General features: G+C 48.0%; 4 protein-coding genes across 4 annotated transcripts; 3 read left to right on the forward strand and 1 right to left on the reverse strand.

Moving 5' to 3' along the window:
* Positions 1-545: 545 nt before the first annotated feature.
* Positions 546-2321, forward strand: N7466_007130 (putative carboxylesterase; the record flags this gene model as incomplete). Its single annotated transcript, XM_057166519.1, has 3 exons — positions 546-909; positions 980-1258; positions 1318-2321. The coding sequence occupies 3 exons, from the start codon at positions 546-548 to the stop codon at positions 2319-2321; spliced, it is 1647 nt and encodes a 548-aa protein (XP_057019560.1).
* Positions 2322-2607: 286 nt separating this feature from the next.
* N7466_007131 (FAD-binding oxidoreductase) lies at positions 2608-4101 on the reverse strand (the record flags this gene model as incomplete). Its single annotated transcript, XM_057166520.1, has 3 exons — positions 2608-3434; positions 3492-3615; positions 3673-4101. 3 exons carry the CDS (start codon positions 4099-4101, stop codon positions 2608-2610), a joined length of 1380 nt encoding a protein of 459 aa, XP_057019561.1.
* A 1226-nt stretch (positions 4102-5327) lies between these two features.
* Positions 5328-5857, forward strand: N7466_007132 (uncharacterized protein; the record flags this gene model as incomplete). The annotated part of the gene is made up of 2 exons (XM_057166521.1): positions 5328-5430; positions 5490-5857. 2 exons carry the CDS (start codon positions 5328-5330, stop codon positions 5855-5857), a joined length of 471 nt encoding a protein of 156 aa, XP_057019562.1.
* A 1392-nt stretch (positions 5858-7249) lies between these two features.
* On the forward strand, positions 7250-11848 carry N7466_007133 (ATP-binding cassette transporter; the record flags this gene model as incomplete). Its single annotated transcript, XM_057166522.1, has 10 exons — positions 7250-7831; positions 7907-8186; positions 8246-8479; positions 8619-9404; positions 9511-9861; positions 9969-10068; positions 10126-10197; positions 10255-10370; positions 10429-11059; positions 11119-11848. The coding sequence occupies 10 exons, from the start codon at positions 7250-7252 to the stop codon at positions 11846-11848; spliced, it is 3882 nt and encodes a 1293-aa protein (XP_057019563.1).
* Positions 11849-12029: the final 181 nt, after the last annotated feature.

A 12029-nucleotide genomic window follows, 5' to 3' on the forward strand; every position in this document is an offset into this window, starting at 1 on the left:
ACTCCAGGGAGGATAGTCGGCATAAGAAACAGGAGTCCACCCGAGAAATCAGTAGAACATTTGAAGATAGCAACCAGTATGTGAAGCGCGCAGTAATCAATGTTGATCTTTGAAAGCTTTGAAGTTCTGATTTGAACCCGAGGCCCGGATACTTTATACGTTGTAATCACACAGATATGACATCGGCGATAGATTTGATCGCCGAGCGCCGGAAGTTCCCCGCAATCCACCCATTTCTCCAACTCTGGCGTTGAGACATTGCCGATCTGCTCGTCTCCATCACCAATGAAAATGCTCCACTACACCCTTTATCTCGGCAAACACTATCTTGAACGGATAAGAAGGCCATAGCGGAATCGCGGAACGATTTCTGACAGGCGATAAAAGCACAGCATGTCCTGGATAACGCTATGGCTGCGAAAACCAAATCTCATCGGAATCGGAAGGTTGAATTCATACAGATCACAGCGCCCCCAAGCTTCATTATCCCGATTACGCATCTATTCACCTATCTTCCAACAAAGTTGCGGACCTAATTCATCGGAATGGAAACCTCACGTCGTCCCTATGTGAAGGATCTCGCTCACCGTGGCGTAATCCAGGGCGTCACGATCTCACCCTCTGGGTCAAAGGCGTCGGATCTCTGTCACTACTTCGGTGGAGTCCGATATGCCCTTCCTCCTATCCAGCGATGGCGTCGGGCTCGCCGCCTGCCGTCATCCTTCAGCTACGGCACTCAACAGTCGCCAGGTCAGTGCGACGGCGGAGCGGGGTTATGTCCGCAGCCCGGATTCTTGGAGCTTTCGCCCGAAAAGGAGGATGCATGGACGGAGGACTGTTTTCAATGCAATGTGTGGGTTCCAACAGGCAAGGCTCCACGAGGGGGGTGGCCCGTCTTCGTTTTCATTCGTAAGTTTACAATATTCTATCACCTTTCATTCCCCCTCTTGTTCATTGAAGACTAATCCACAGATAACAGATGGTGGTTGGCTCCAATTTGGCTCGCCCAACGGGTTCAATGCGGCAGCGCTGCTGGGGGAGACCGATTTCAACGCCGTCGTTGTCATGCCCGCATACAGAGTAAATTTGTTCGGGTTCCTATACTCGTCCGAGCTGGCGGAGGACGCGGCGGCTGTCGGCGAGACTGTGGGCAATCATGGATTCTGGGATCAGAGGTTGGCATTGGAGTGGACGAAGGAGAATATTCATCTTTTCGGCGGAAACTCCGATAACATTACAATCTCCGGCTATTCTGCTGGTATGAGAGACTCGATATACCATTGCCTCGCTCCGTCCGCTAATCCAAGTCTTCAATAGGTGCCAATTCTGTCTTTCACCAGCTAGCCTATGACCTCCGCCAACCCGATTCCCAGGCCATCGTCCGCCAGGCATGCATGTTTTCCAACTCGCCCGCCGTGCAGCCAAAGAGCCCAGCCGAGACGCAAGTCCAGTTCGACCAATTACTCACAGCACTCGACATTCCGCTCACTCTGTCCGGAAACGAGAAGTTAGCTCGGCTCCGATCACTGCCGCCCAAAGTGCTCCTCGATGCCGGCTCTTCCATCGATGTGCATCAATTCAGACCAACAACAGACTCGGGCTTCATTATGCCCACGCTCTTCCAGTCACTAGATAATGGTGAATTCGCGCGTCGCATGCTCGCTCGCAATGTCCGCTTGCTATTGGGCGAGTGCCGCGATGAAAGACATCTATACGCTGTCTGGTTCCCGCCCAAGGCCAACACGTTATCCGCAGTCCGCAAGCGACTCATTGCCGATTATCCCGAGAAAATCGTTGACGTCGTTCTTCCCCTTCATTATCCTAATGGCCAACTGCCATCTGACTGCAAAGACTGGGTCTCGGATGCATGGGGCAAAATATATGCGGATATGCAGGTCCATCATATGCAGCGTGGGTTCATCCATGCGCTAACCTCTAATACTGGTGGTGTGGATGCGTCGAAGTTGCTGTATAGGTATCGCATTGAATACCGTGCGGAGTGTATGGACAAGGCGATGCCGATCGAGTGGGGTGTTACCCACTCGTCCGATTACCCGTTGTGGTTCTGGGGTAATGGGGATGTGCTCACTGCGACTGAGAAGAAGAACACATATGAAGCCTTGATTGGACCATTGGGCCGTTTCGTTCAGGGACAAGCCGCGGTCGGCCCAGATGGATTCGGTTGGGGAACTAGTGGGCGAGGTGTTCGAACGTATAAGCCAGATGGGACGGTGAATATCGAGCGTGATACCATGTGGGACGAAGGAGTAAATGTATGGCGGAAAGTAAGACGGGTTGATGAGTCCAAGCCGAAGCTTTAATCTCGGATCCGAACCTGGGAATGCCTCACAATAATTTTTTGGAGATGAATGGATAAGTGACTATTCAAATTTTTACTCTCAGAGTGAATTCGTAATATGTACAATGTATGTCTAACCGGGCCCTATAAGTACAGGATATGCAAGTCATAAAAAAAAGGCCAATTTCGCAGCAAATGATGAGAAACTCTCAAATCAAGTTTCAATAAGCAAAGGGAAAAAAAAGAAACAGAAACACGAAGTGGAAGATCAGTTGTGTCAGACCTAGTTCGCTGAACTAGATCATGACTCACAGCTTCCACTCAAAAGTGTTTTCGAGGCCAGCGGGTCCGGACTTATCATTCTGATCCAAGTATCCACAGATCCGGCCCTTGGGATCCCACTTGCGGCGAACATTCATAAGTCGCTTCGCATTGTCATCGGCCCAGAACTTAGTTCGGCGCACTTGGAAGTCCGAATCACCCAGGTATGCGCCGACCGACTGTCGCTCAACCTTCTTCATCACATTCTTCACCCAGGCCTGGCACCGCACGTCGTCGGATGCATTCTCCCAAACCGTATAGAGGGCAAAGTAGTGATCGGACTGCATGCTGAGAGCCATGTCGGGAAGCTTCCGGCGACTGCAGGGGTTCATGGGATACCACAACGCAAATGCTTTCTTGTCAGGCAGGGTGGTGAATGCCTCTTCCAGGACAGCGGGCACATCGGCGTCATTGTTGATGTATGCGTTCTCGGCACAGTAGCGGTGCTTTTCCGGGTTGGCGGTTCCCTGATTTTTGTATTGTTCCTCGAGACTGTCTTCCTTGCTGAACCATTCGGCAACGAAGCCGGTGGGTCGAGTGTCCTGTGCTGGGCGGAGTGCCTTCTCTGCCTCCTCGGGTGTGTTTTTCATGACAACCAACAGGATGAAGAAGTGGATTTCGTTGGAGCCTTCGGGGTAGTTTGAGATCACGGCGATTTCTGTGTCGTTGTCGAAGGTCTCGGTGATTGAGAGAATCCAGTCAAAGGCCTTTCGGTATTGACTGATGGGGTAGACGTAGCCAGAAGATCTGAAGCCACCTTTCTTAGGGTACTCGTTCAAGCTCAGGTGGAACTTGGTGACAACGCCCGGGAAGCCTGTTCAAAACATCCAATTATTGACTTGCTCATTGGTCGGGAGCGAGTTGAACATACCTGGACCAGCTCCTCTAGCCGCCCAATACAGATCCTGATTCTGTGTTGCATTGCAATGGATCAACTCGCCCTCGGCTGTAACGACATCCACGCCCAGAACTCTCTCGGCTGCCCATCCCCAGTTCTACACCCATCATGTCATTAGCTATCGATCAAACCTGCAGCACGCACTTCAACTTACCCGGCAATTCCAACCCATACCACCTTGAAGCAAGAATCCACCGAGGCCGACATCTGGACAATGACCACCCGGGAACATCAGCCCATGCTGCTTGACCAGAACATCATTGATCTCGCGGCCAGTCATACTAGGCGTGGCTCTGGCAGTGCGATTCCAAGCATCGACCTCCATGTGCTTGTAATTACCGAGATCGATCAGAATGGAATTGTCGCGCACACTCCAAGCAGCCCAGGAATGTCCACCCGACCGGACTGCGACACGACACTTCATGTCCCCCGCCATCTTCACTGCCTTGACGATATCATCTTCACTGGTGGCCTTCACAACGGCGAGGGGGAATCGTGACGGGCGGCGGTGATTGAACACGCGGCCGACGCGCGCCTCTTCGTAGGCCTCTTTGGTGGCAGAGTCTCTCCAAGTAATGTCCATCGTGGTTGGAGTGTATAAATGGTTTCGTGTGGGGTCGTAGAGTTCGAAATGGAAGCTGAGGTTTTCGTGCTTCGGGGCGGATGGCAAGGGTATTTGTACTACCCCGGTCTCATTGCCAATGGCCACGCCGGATTCGAGGGCCAAACATCAGGTTAAGTGGATTGCCGGTCGGGTATTCGTTCGGGAGAGGCTTGGTACGGATAGTGTATGTGGACCTCGAGCTCCTCCCCGTGGGGTTGAAACATGGAGGTGATGTGGTCCACATCCCGAGCCTAGACAGAATGGGGGGTTTTCCGTTGCGCGCAGGGTCATATGATCATTCAGACAACCAATTGAAACCTCTCAATCATCTGCGGAGTATGGCAGCTGCCTGGGGCTCTCTTCACGCCCTGGCGATAGTTGACTCTTCATCGCCCCTTTGTAAGCTTTCTTGTGGGGGTTCCCTCATAGGCTTTGCAGGAGTTGTTTGATCTGCAGCGCTTTTCAATGTTGCTGTAGTACATGCATTTCTCGCCAATTTGACTTTTGCCTTCATCGGCCGTGGTCACTTGGTCCTCTGTTTTTCACCTTCACAAGGAGATTTTTTGTGTGATGTTTTTCCAAAATTGCAGGTGTCAAATCAGGTACACCGCCGGAGTATGGCGGCCGATAGAGGCCTAGGTCATATCCCAATTTCAGTTTCTAACTTCACCGCCCTGTTTCCCGCCTGTATTGTATTTATCATATATAGTAGGAATATCTTAAGGGATTTGATCTAAATACGGGTCACTTTTAGAATAGACTTGAGAATAGACTTGAGAATAGACTTGCGAGTAGACTTGAGAGTAGTCTTGTGAAGGGACTTGAGAATGGATTATATGACTAAGATCTCAGCCTCTCTTTCTTGCCAGTTGTTGTGATAGTTTACCTAAAGAAAGAGAAGTAGTTAACTAATATAGTATAGCATTACTAGTATATTATAGAGTTCAAGGATTTAATGTATAATGCAGTGCTGAACTGCCTGAACATAATGGAGTTCAAAAACTAATATGAATTTGGAATTACTCGTAATTTACTTTCTGCCGGTCCGAAAGTTGAAATTGGGATATGACCTAGGGGTGGCCTCTATCGGCCGCCGCAGCCGGAGGCCAACTGCTCCCATTGATACCCGCGCCGGAGCGTACCATTTCAGCCGCTCCACATCCCAGGAGACCCATAGATAAGGAACTTTGACTTCCCCACAGGCAATGTCTATACGGAACTTCTACACTAAATCCCTTCGTTTATCCGGATTCCGGACTCCTCGTTGGCTTTTATTCAATTTGAAAAATTCCTGCCAAATTTCAAAGGGTCAGTGTTCGTCTGGATTCTGGACACGGTCCCCTCACAGAACTGATTGCTGAACCAAGACTTGATTTCCGATGAGCCTCTCTTTATCTACACCTCCGGCCGATTCCTATACAATGAATCGAAACGACTTGATGAACGAAATATGAGTTTTGATGCCGCTGCGCTTAAAATTGTCGTCCAAAAACATGTTGGCCACGGAAATGTCAAGAGCTTTGTCAAATTGAGTGAAGGTGGTTTCAATCAAGTGCTGCTAGCCACCATGGAAGATGACTTCAGGGCAATAGCCAAAATCCATACAGGATATCCGTCCCGAAGACGTTCGCAACCGCCAGTGAAGTCGCAACCCTTACGTTTCTTCGCTCAAAGGGGATACCGGTACCAGAAATCTATGGATGGTCGTCCACCACTGAAAATGCAGTTGGTGTAGAATATATCGTCATGGAGCACGCACCAGGGGTAAATGCGGATACTGGCTGGTTTGAGACAAAAAAGTACCAGAAAAAGGCGCCAGTAACAGGCATTGTGGAGATTGAAAGAAAGCCTTTCAACATACCTTTTGCTTCTGTTGGGAGTCTCTTCTTTAAACATGATCTTCCTTGTCATTTACAGGGCCAACTGTATTACCCAGGAACGCCCGACGACGCCGATTTTGAGACCTACTGCATCGGGCCGATCCTGGATTACATGTTCTATTATAGACAGCGTGCAACGCTTGATTTGGACGTGAGTCCTACTCGGGGCTATGCACGATTATGGTGTAAGATACCACCTCCATTGTCTCATCGCGATCTTGCTACCTGAAATTTACCGTACCTACTTTCATTAAAGGGACAGGGATGTTCTGGTATTAGTGTATGCCATCCCATACCAACACCAATTGTTGAAATGTGGCTGGCGTGCTTCTGTACGGTAGTATGCATAGTATGCAGTAGGGAGAACATCTTACATACCCGTACGAAGGTGACTGTACCAAGTCACGTTTTCCCAGGTATCCATTAGTGATAACTGATCAGATTCCTTGACATCTGGCTCTTTAGTAAGTAATTGCGATTGTTGTGGGTGTAAATTTGATTTCAAGGTTGCATCCAAGCCTACCAGGTATATTTAGCGGCAAAGAATTGACGACTTGAAAACCTGTCAGTATGAGTTCAAGCGACAGAAAGTTCTCTTATTACAATTTTGGGTCGATAGTGCTTTGTATTGCTATTGGGCGGAGAATTATAACCCCTGCACCCTGCGCGGAGTCCGGTGCAGGAACTAACCAGAGTCAACTTCTTTAATATCCATTTAAGACCGGACAGCGCTCTCCTGACTCCTCATCATTGATCTGGTTTTTCGATTCAAGGCTCTGTCCCTCCAAAATCCTTACTATGGCCTGCTCACGAAGCAGTGACATGGGATTTGGTCCTCGCATTGATCCCGCTTGTCGCTCTTTTGATTTCACCCTGCTGTTTGAAGATGCATTTTTCTCCTTGCTTCCCGCAGTACTGTTTCTTGTGCTTATTCCCCCGCGACTCCGTGTTCTGTGGAGAGTGCCTACCAAATTACGTTCTTATCGATTGGCGATCTTGAAATTGGTGACGTTCCTTATCACACCACCTCCGACCGGGTAAATAAGCAGTGGCTGACTCGCTTTCTTTTCCAGAGCATATTATTTGGCCTGATCATTGTTCATGTTTTTTATACGGCGTTTCGGGTTGAGAATCCAGCTCTCCACACTGGCCTAGGAATGCCCTCGGGAATCATCAACATTGCTGCCACAGTAGCCGCCGTTTTTCTTTCTTTTCTTGAGGACCAGCGATCAGTCAGACCATCAGATATGTTAGTTCTATATTACTCGGCCAGCACTCTCCTGAGTCTTCCACAGATCCGATCTCTATGGCAAATTCCAGATGCAACGAACGCATGTCGCATCCTGTGCATTATGATCCTCATTCTCAACTTTGGGATGTTGGTCGCAGAGTCAATTCACAAGCTGAACCTCCTAAATCCCAATCACCAAAGGAAATCAGCCAAGGAAGCCAGTTACGGTTTTTGGGGCCAAAGCTTGTTCCTTTGGACACTGGCATTGTTCCAGACTGGCTATTCCAAAGCCTTGACCATCGAGGATATCCCTGAAGTAGATGTGGATCAACAAGCACAGCGCACAGAGGAGGTGTTGCAAATAGCGTGGAAGGCAACAAAAGGCCGCCATCGGTTGATGAAATCAGTATTCTCTGCGTACCGCTGGGCCCTTATATTTGGGGTAGTGCCCCGTCTATGCTTGGCCGTGTTCACCTTTTGCCAACCTTTCCTCATCAGCGCTACAGTGAACTACATGAACGAAGACACAACAGTCGACACTAAACAACGCGGCCAGGGTATCATCGGAGCTTATGTTTTAGTTTACTTGGGTATAGCCGTATGTAGCTGTGAATATAAAAACCGGTCAAGTGAAAAAGTGTGACGCTCTGGAAAACTAATATTCCAGTCCTAGGTCTCTAACTCGGTCTACAAGCGACAGCTCAATCGATTCAGTACCATGACTCGATCCGGGTTGATTTCTCTGATATTTACACAAACTACTCAACTCAAGGCTAGTGATGTTGTTGATTCAGCGGCTCTCACCCACATGGGGACAGACACCGAAAGGATTGTGTCAAATCTCAGAAGCATGCATGAGATCTGGGCAACAGTCCTAGAATTAGGAGTCGCTGTCTGGCTTCTAGAAAGGCAGATTGATGTATCCTGTGTGGTTCCTGGTGTTATTACAATAGGTAGCTAAAACATTCCTCACCCAAGCTATATTCTTTGCATTCCCCAACATTTTGAACAGGCTCAGTGTTGGCAGTAGCTCCACTCTCGAGCAGAATGGGACAGGCTCAAGGCCAGTGGGTGGAGAGGGTCCAGAGCCGAATATCCATGACTTCCAACTTGCTACGAGACATCAAATCCGTCAAAATGCTGGGGCTCTCTGGTGTGATGTACAGAACCATCACGAAGCTACGAGAGGCAGAGTTGAAAATTTCAGAGAGGTTCCGAAAGTTGTTGATAGGAGAAATTGCTCTGTGTAAGAAGAAAGACCTCCTGAAGTACATCCACCGCGGGTGGCCAATGCCAACCAGTGCTAACACTCCCTTCTCTCGAGATAGCAAATGTACCAGCCACTTTTGCTCCCTTCGCTACTTTCACTGTTTACGGAATCATAGCAGCCGTGAGCAAAGACAAGACTCTGCTGTCAAGTCAGGCCTTTACTTCGCTTTCGCTGATCACATTAGTGACTAATCCACTTCTCAAATTCATTCAATCAGTCCCTTCACTGAAAGAAGCGATGGCATGTTTTGATCGCATTGAAGACTACGTTCTGAAGCCCGTTGCCCATTCGAGACATATCGGCAGCTTTTCGAACGACTCCAATCGAGACGCTATTGAGTTGGTTGTCAATACCCCCAAACCGAATGATGGAACCGTGATTGCCTTTGAGAACGCCGATATTGCATGGTCCAAGGAGGGCGATCATCATCTTCACGACATCAACCTATCAGTCAGGAAAGGTGGAATTACTATGATCATCGGGCCAGTTGCGTCAGGAAAGTCCACAATTTTGCAAACCGTCCTTCACGAGACCGTAGTAAAAGCTGGCGAGGCCAAGGTCACGACCTCCGTGTCTCAAATCGCCTATTGCGCGCAAGTGCCTTGGATTATAAACGCCAGTATCCGCGAGAATATCATTCTCGGATCTGAGTACAATTCTGAATGGTATGAGTTTTCAACCTCGGTATGCGGTTTGAAAGCGGATTTGCAAAAAATGTCCGGTGGTGATTCGTTCGAGGCAGGGAGCAATGGAGTCTGCCTCAGCGGGGGGCAGAAACAACGAATTGCTCTCTGTCGCGCGATATATTCAAGAGCAAAGCTTCTTGTTCTCGATGACATCTTCAGTGGAGTGGACGCTCATAATGTCAGCCTGATCTCGAATGGGCTCTTCAGTCAAGGTGGTTACCTTCGATCGGCAGGGATAACTGTTCTTCTGGCAACCCACACTGGCAAGCTCCCCCCGGAGAATTTCCACCTTGGCTCCTCCAACGACTAACATGATACCAGAGCCATTGCTGCAGTTCGCGGATCAAATTATTGTCCTTGAAAACGGAAGAGTTATCGACACTGGATCTTATGAGTCCATAATTCGCCGAGAGCCGGAAATATCTGCCAAAGCTTGGACAAATGCGAAAGGAATTGTGGAGGAAGATGGTTCCGCAGAGCAAGAAAGCAAAGATCAAAAGGAGCCAAATACGGCGCCATCTGCTTCGCCCTCAACCCCGGGAGCTGCAGACCATACTAAACGAAACGGCACCTGGTCTGTCTACAAATATTATTATGAAAGCGCTGGATTCGCTCCATTTGCTGTTTTCATTTCCCTCACATTGGCAGAGGCATTATGTAGCAACTTCACTAGTGAGTTACCAGTCATTCTCTTTCTTTAACCGATTTACACCTTTTTCCATAAAATATCATACTGAAAAAAAGCTTCTCAAAAGCGATGTGGCTTAAGTGGTGGGTAGAAGCGAATGAACAACGACCGAACAAAGACCTGGCCATGTACCTTGGAGTTTATGCTTTGCTCTGGGTTTTGGCCTTTACAACCTTGATTGGTAGTTTGTGGTAAGGATTTATGATTGATGTCTCAGATTTCCGGTGGATGCCTGACGTGAATCGCAGGGCGTTGATCATTTCAATTATCAACAATACCGGACTGAATCTTCATACATACGTTCTTCGAACAACACTACGGTGAATATGACTGCCCAGTCTTGACTTTTTCTTGTAATGCTACTAACGCAAGGGCAGAGCTCCATTTATATTCCTCCAGACGACAGACCATGGGAGCCTAACAAATAGATTCAGCCAGGATATGGATCTTATTGATATGGCACTTCCTCTTTATGCATCGATGTTTTCCGCCGGTATGTTCTTTTTTTTGCTTGTATGATACGGCTACTCACCGGTAATGTTTCAACATAGGAATCGCAAACTGTGCTGTTCAAGTCGTCATCTTATGTGTCCTTAGCAATTACCTAGCAGTTTCGATTCCACTGCTTATTGTCAGCTTGGTGATTCTCCAAAGATATTACCTTCGCACGTCACGCCAGATGCGGCTTTTGGATATCGAAGCAAAGGCTCCTCTTTACAGTCATTTTGCTGAGTCCGTACAAGGAATAAGCACCATTCGCGCTTTCAATTTCGAGTCGGATTTCAAGCAAAAAATGTATCACCTGCTGAATCGATCGCAACGTCCGTTTTACATGCTCTACTGCATTCAACAGTGGCTGACCCTTGTCATGAATCTAACCGTTGGTGCTATTGCTCTCATCATTGTATCAATGGCCACCTCATTGAGATCTCAATATACCGGTGTTACTATCGGCATCGCTCTCAATCTTGTTCTTTCTCTGAATGATAGCCTTTCCAATACTCTTCAATGTTGGGTCAGTCTTGAGACTTGCATTGGTGCTGTCTCACGAGTGCAACAATTCACTCAGGATACCCCATGTGACACAGAAAACGATTTGGATGACTCCCATTTCATTGGATCTTCAGTTTACTCCGACACCAAATATACCTTGAAATTTGAGGAATTGACCGCAGGATATGAGTACGTCCCCGGTCTCCTTCCAGACCCAAAGTTACTCTGCTAACATTTCTATCGAACAGCCTCAGCAGCCCACCGGCCTTGAGAAACATTTCTATCACATTTGCGCCAGGCAAGAAGATCGCTATCTGCGGTGCATCCGGTAGTGGGAAAACATCACTAATCATGTCAATTTTGCGTATGAATCAAATTCGCTCTGGAAGTCTACGCATCAACGGACGAGACCTTGCCGGATTCACGCACCAGGAAATCCACGCTCTGATGAACGTCATTCCTCAAGACCCTCTGATCATATCGCCCGGCACAGTGCGATTTAACATCGACCCTCTCAATCTGGCCTCCGATAAAGATATCGAATCTGCTTTGCAGAAAGTCGGCCTCTGGAACCGAATCAACGCCAATGGGAGCGATAATGATGGCGAGACTGGTACTTCAAATATTTTGAGTGCGGATTTATCAACAGCATCAACGAATTGGTCTGCAGGAGAAAAACAACTTTTTGCGCTAGCACGCCCACTCGCGGTGCCAAAGCCCATCTTGATTCTAGACGAAGCGACGAGTAGTATGGATGTGGAGACAGAATCGATCATGCAGCAACTTCTCCAAAATGAATTTAGAGAGCAGACAGTTGTGGCTGTGTTGCATCGGTTTAAATACATTCATCTGTTTGACCTCGTTGCTGTTTTGAAGGACGGGGTGTTGGTGGAGTGCGATAAACCCGAGACCTTGTTAGGCCAGGATAGTGACTTTCGGAGATTATATGGTGCTCTTGACAACATCTTTGAATGCTGAATAGTTACGTACTTGCATGTGAACGATATCAATTTAATCTTTTCAATTTTGATCATTTTCTCAGTGCTCCATTCACGCTTCCTCGTTGCTTAAATATATTAAGGTAGCTGATTAGTATCTAAACCATTCTGGTGTAGCCTTTATACTGTTTAGTAAGAGAAGGCAAGGCAGCCAGTCTTTG

Source organism: Penicillium verhagenii, assembly GCF_028828195.1.
Source record: "Penicillium verhagenii strain IBT 33310 chromosome Unknown utg000007l_segment0_segment0, whole genome shotgun sequence".
Taxonomy (NCBI): domain Eukaryota; kingdom Fungi; phylum Ascomycota; class Eurotiomycetes; order Eurotiales; family Aspergillaceae; genus Penicillium; species Penicillium verhagenii.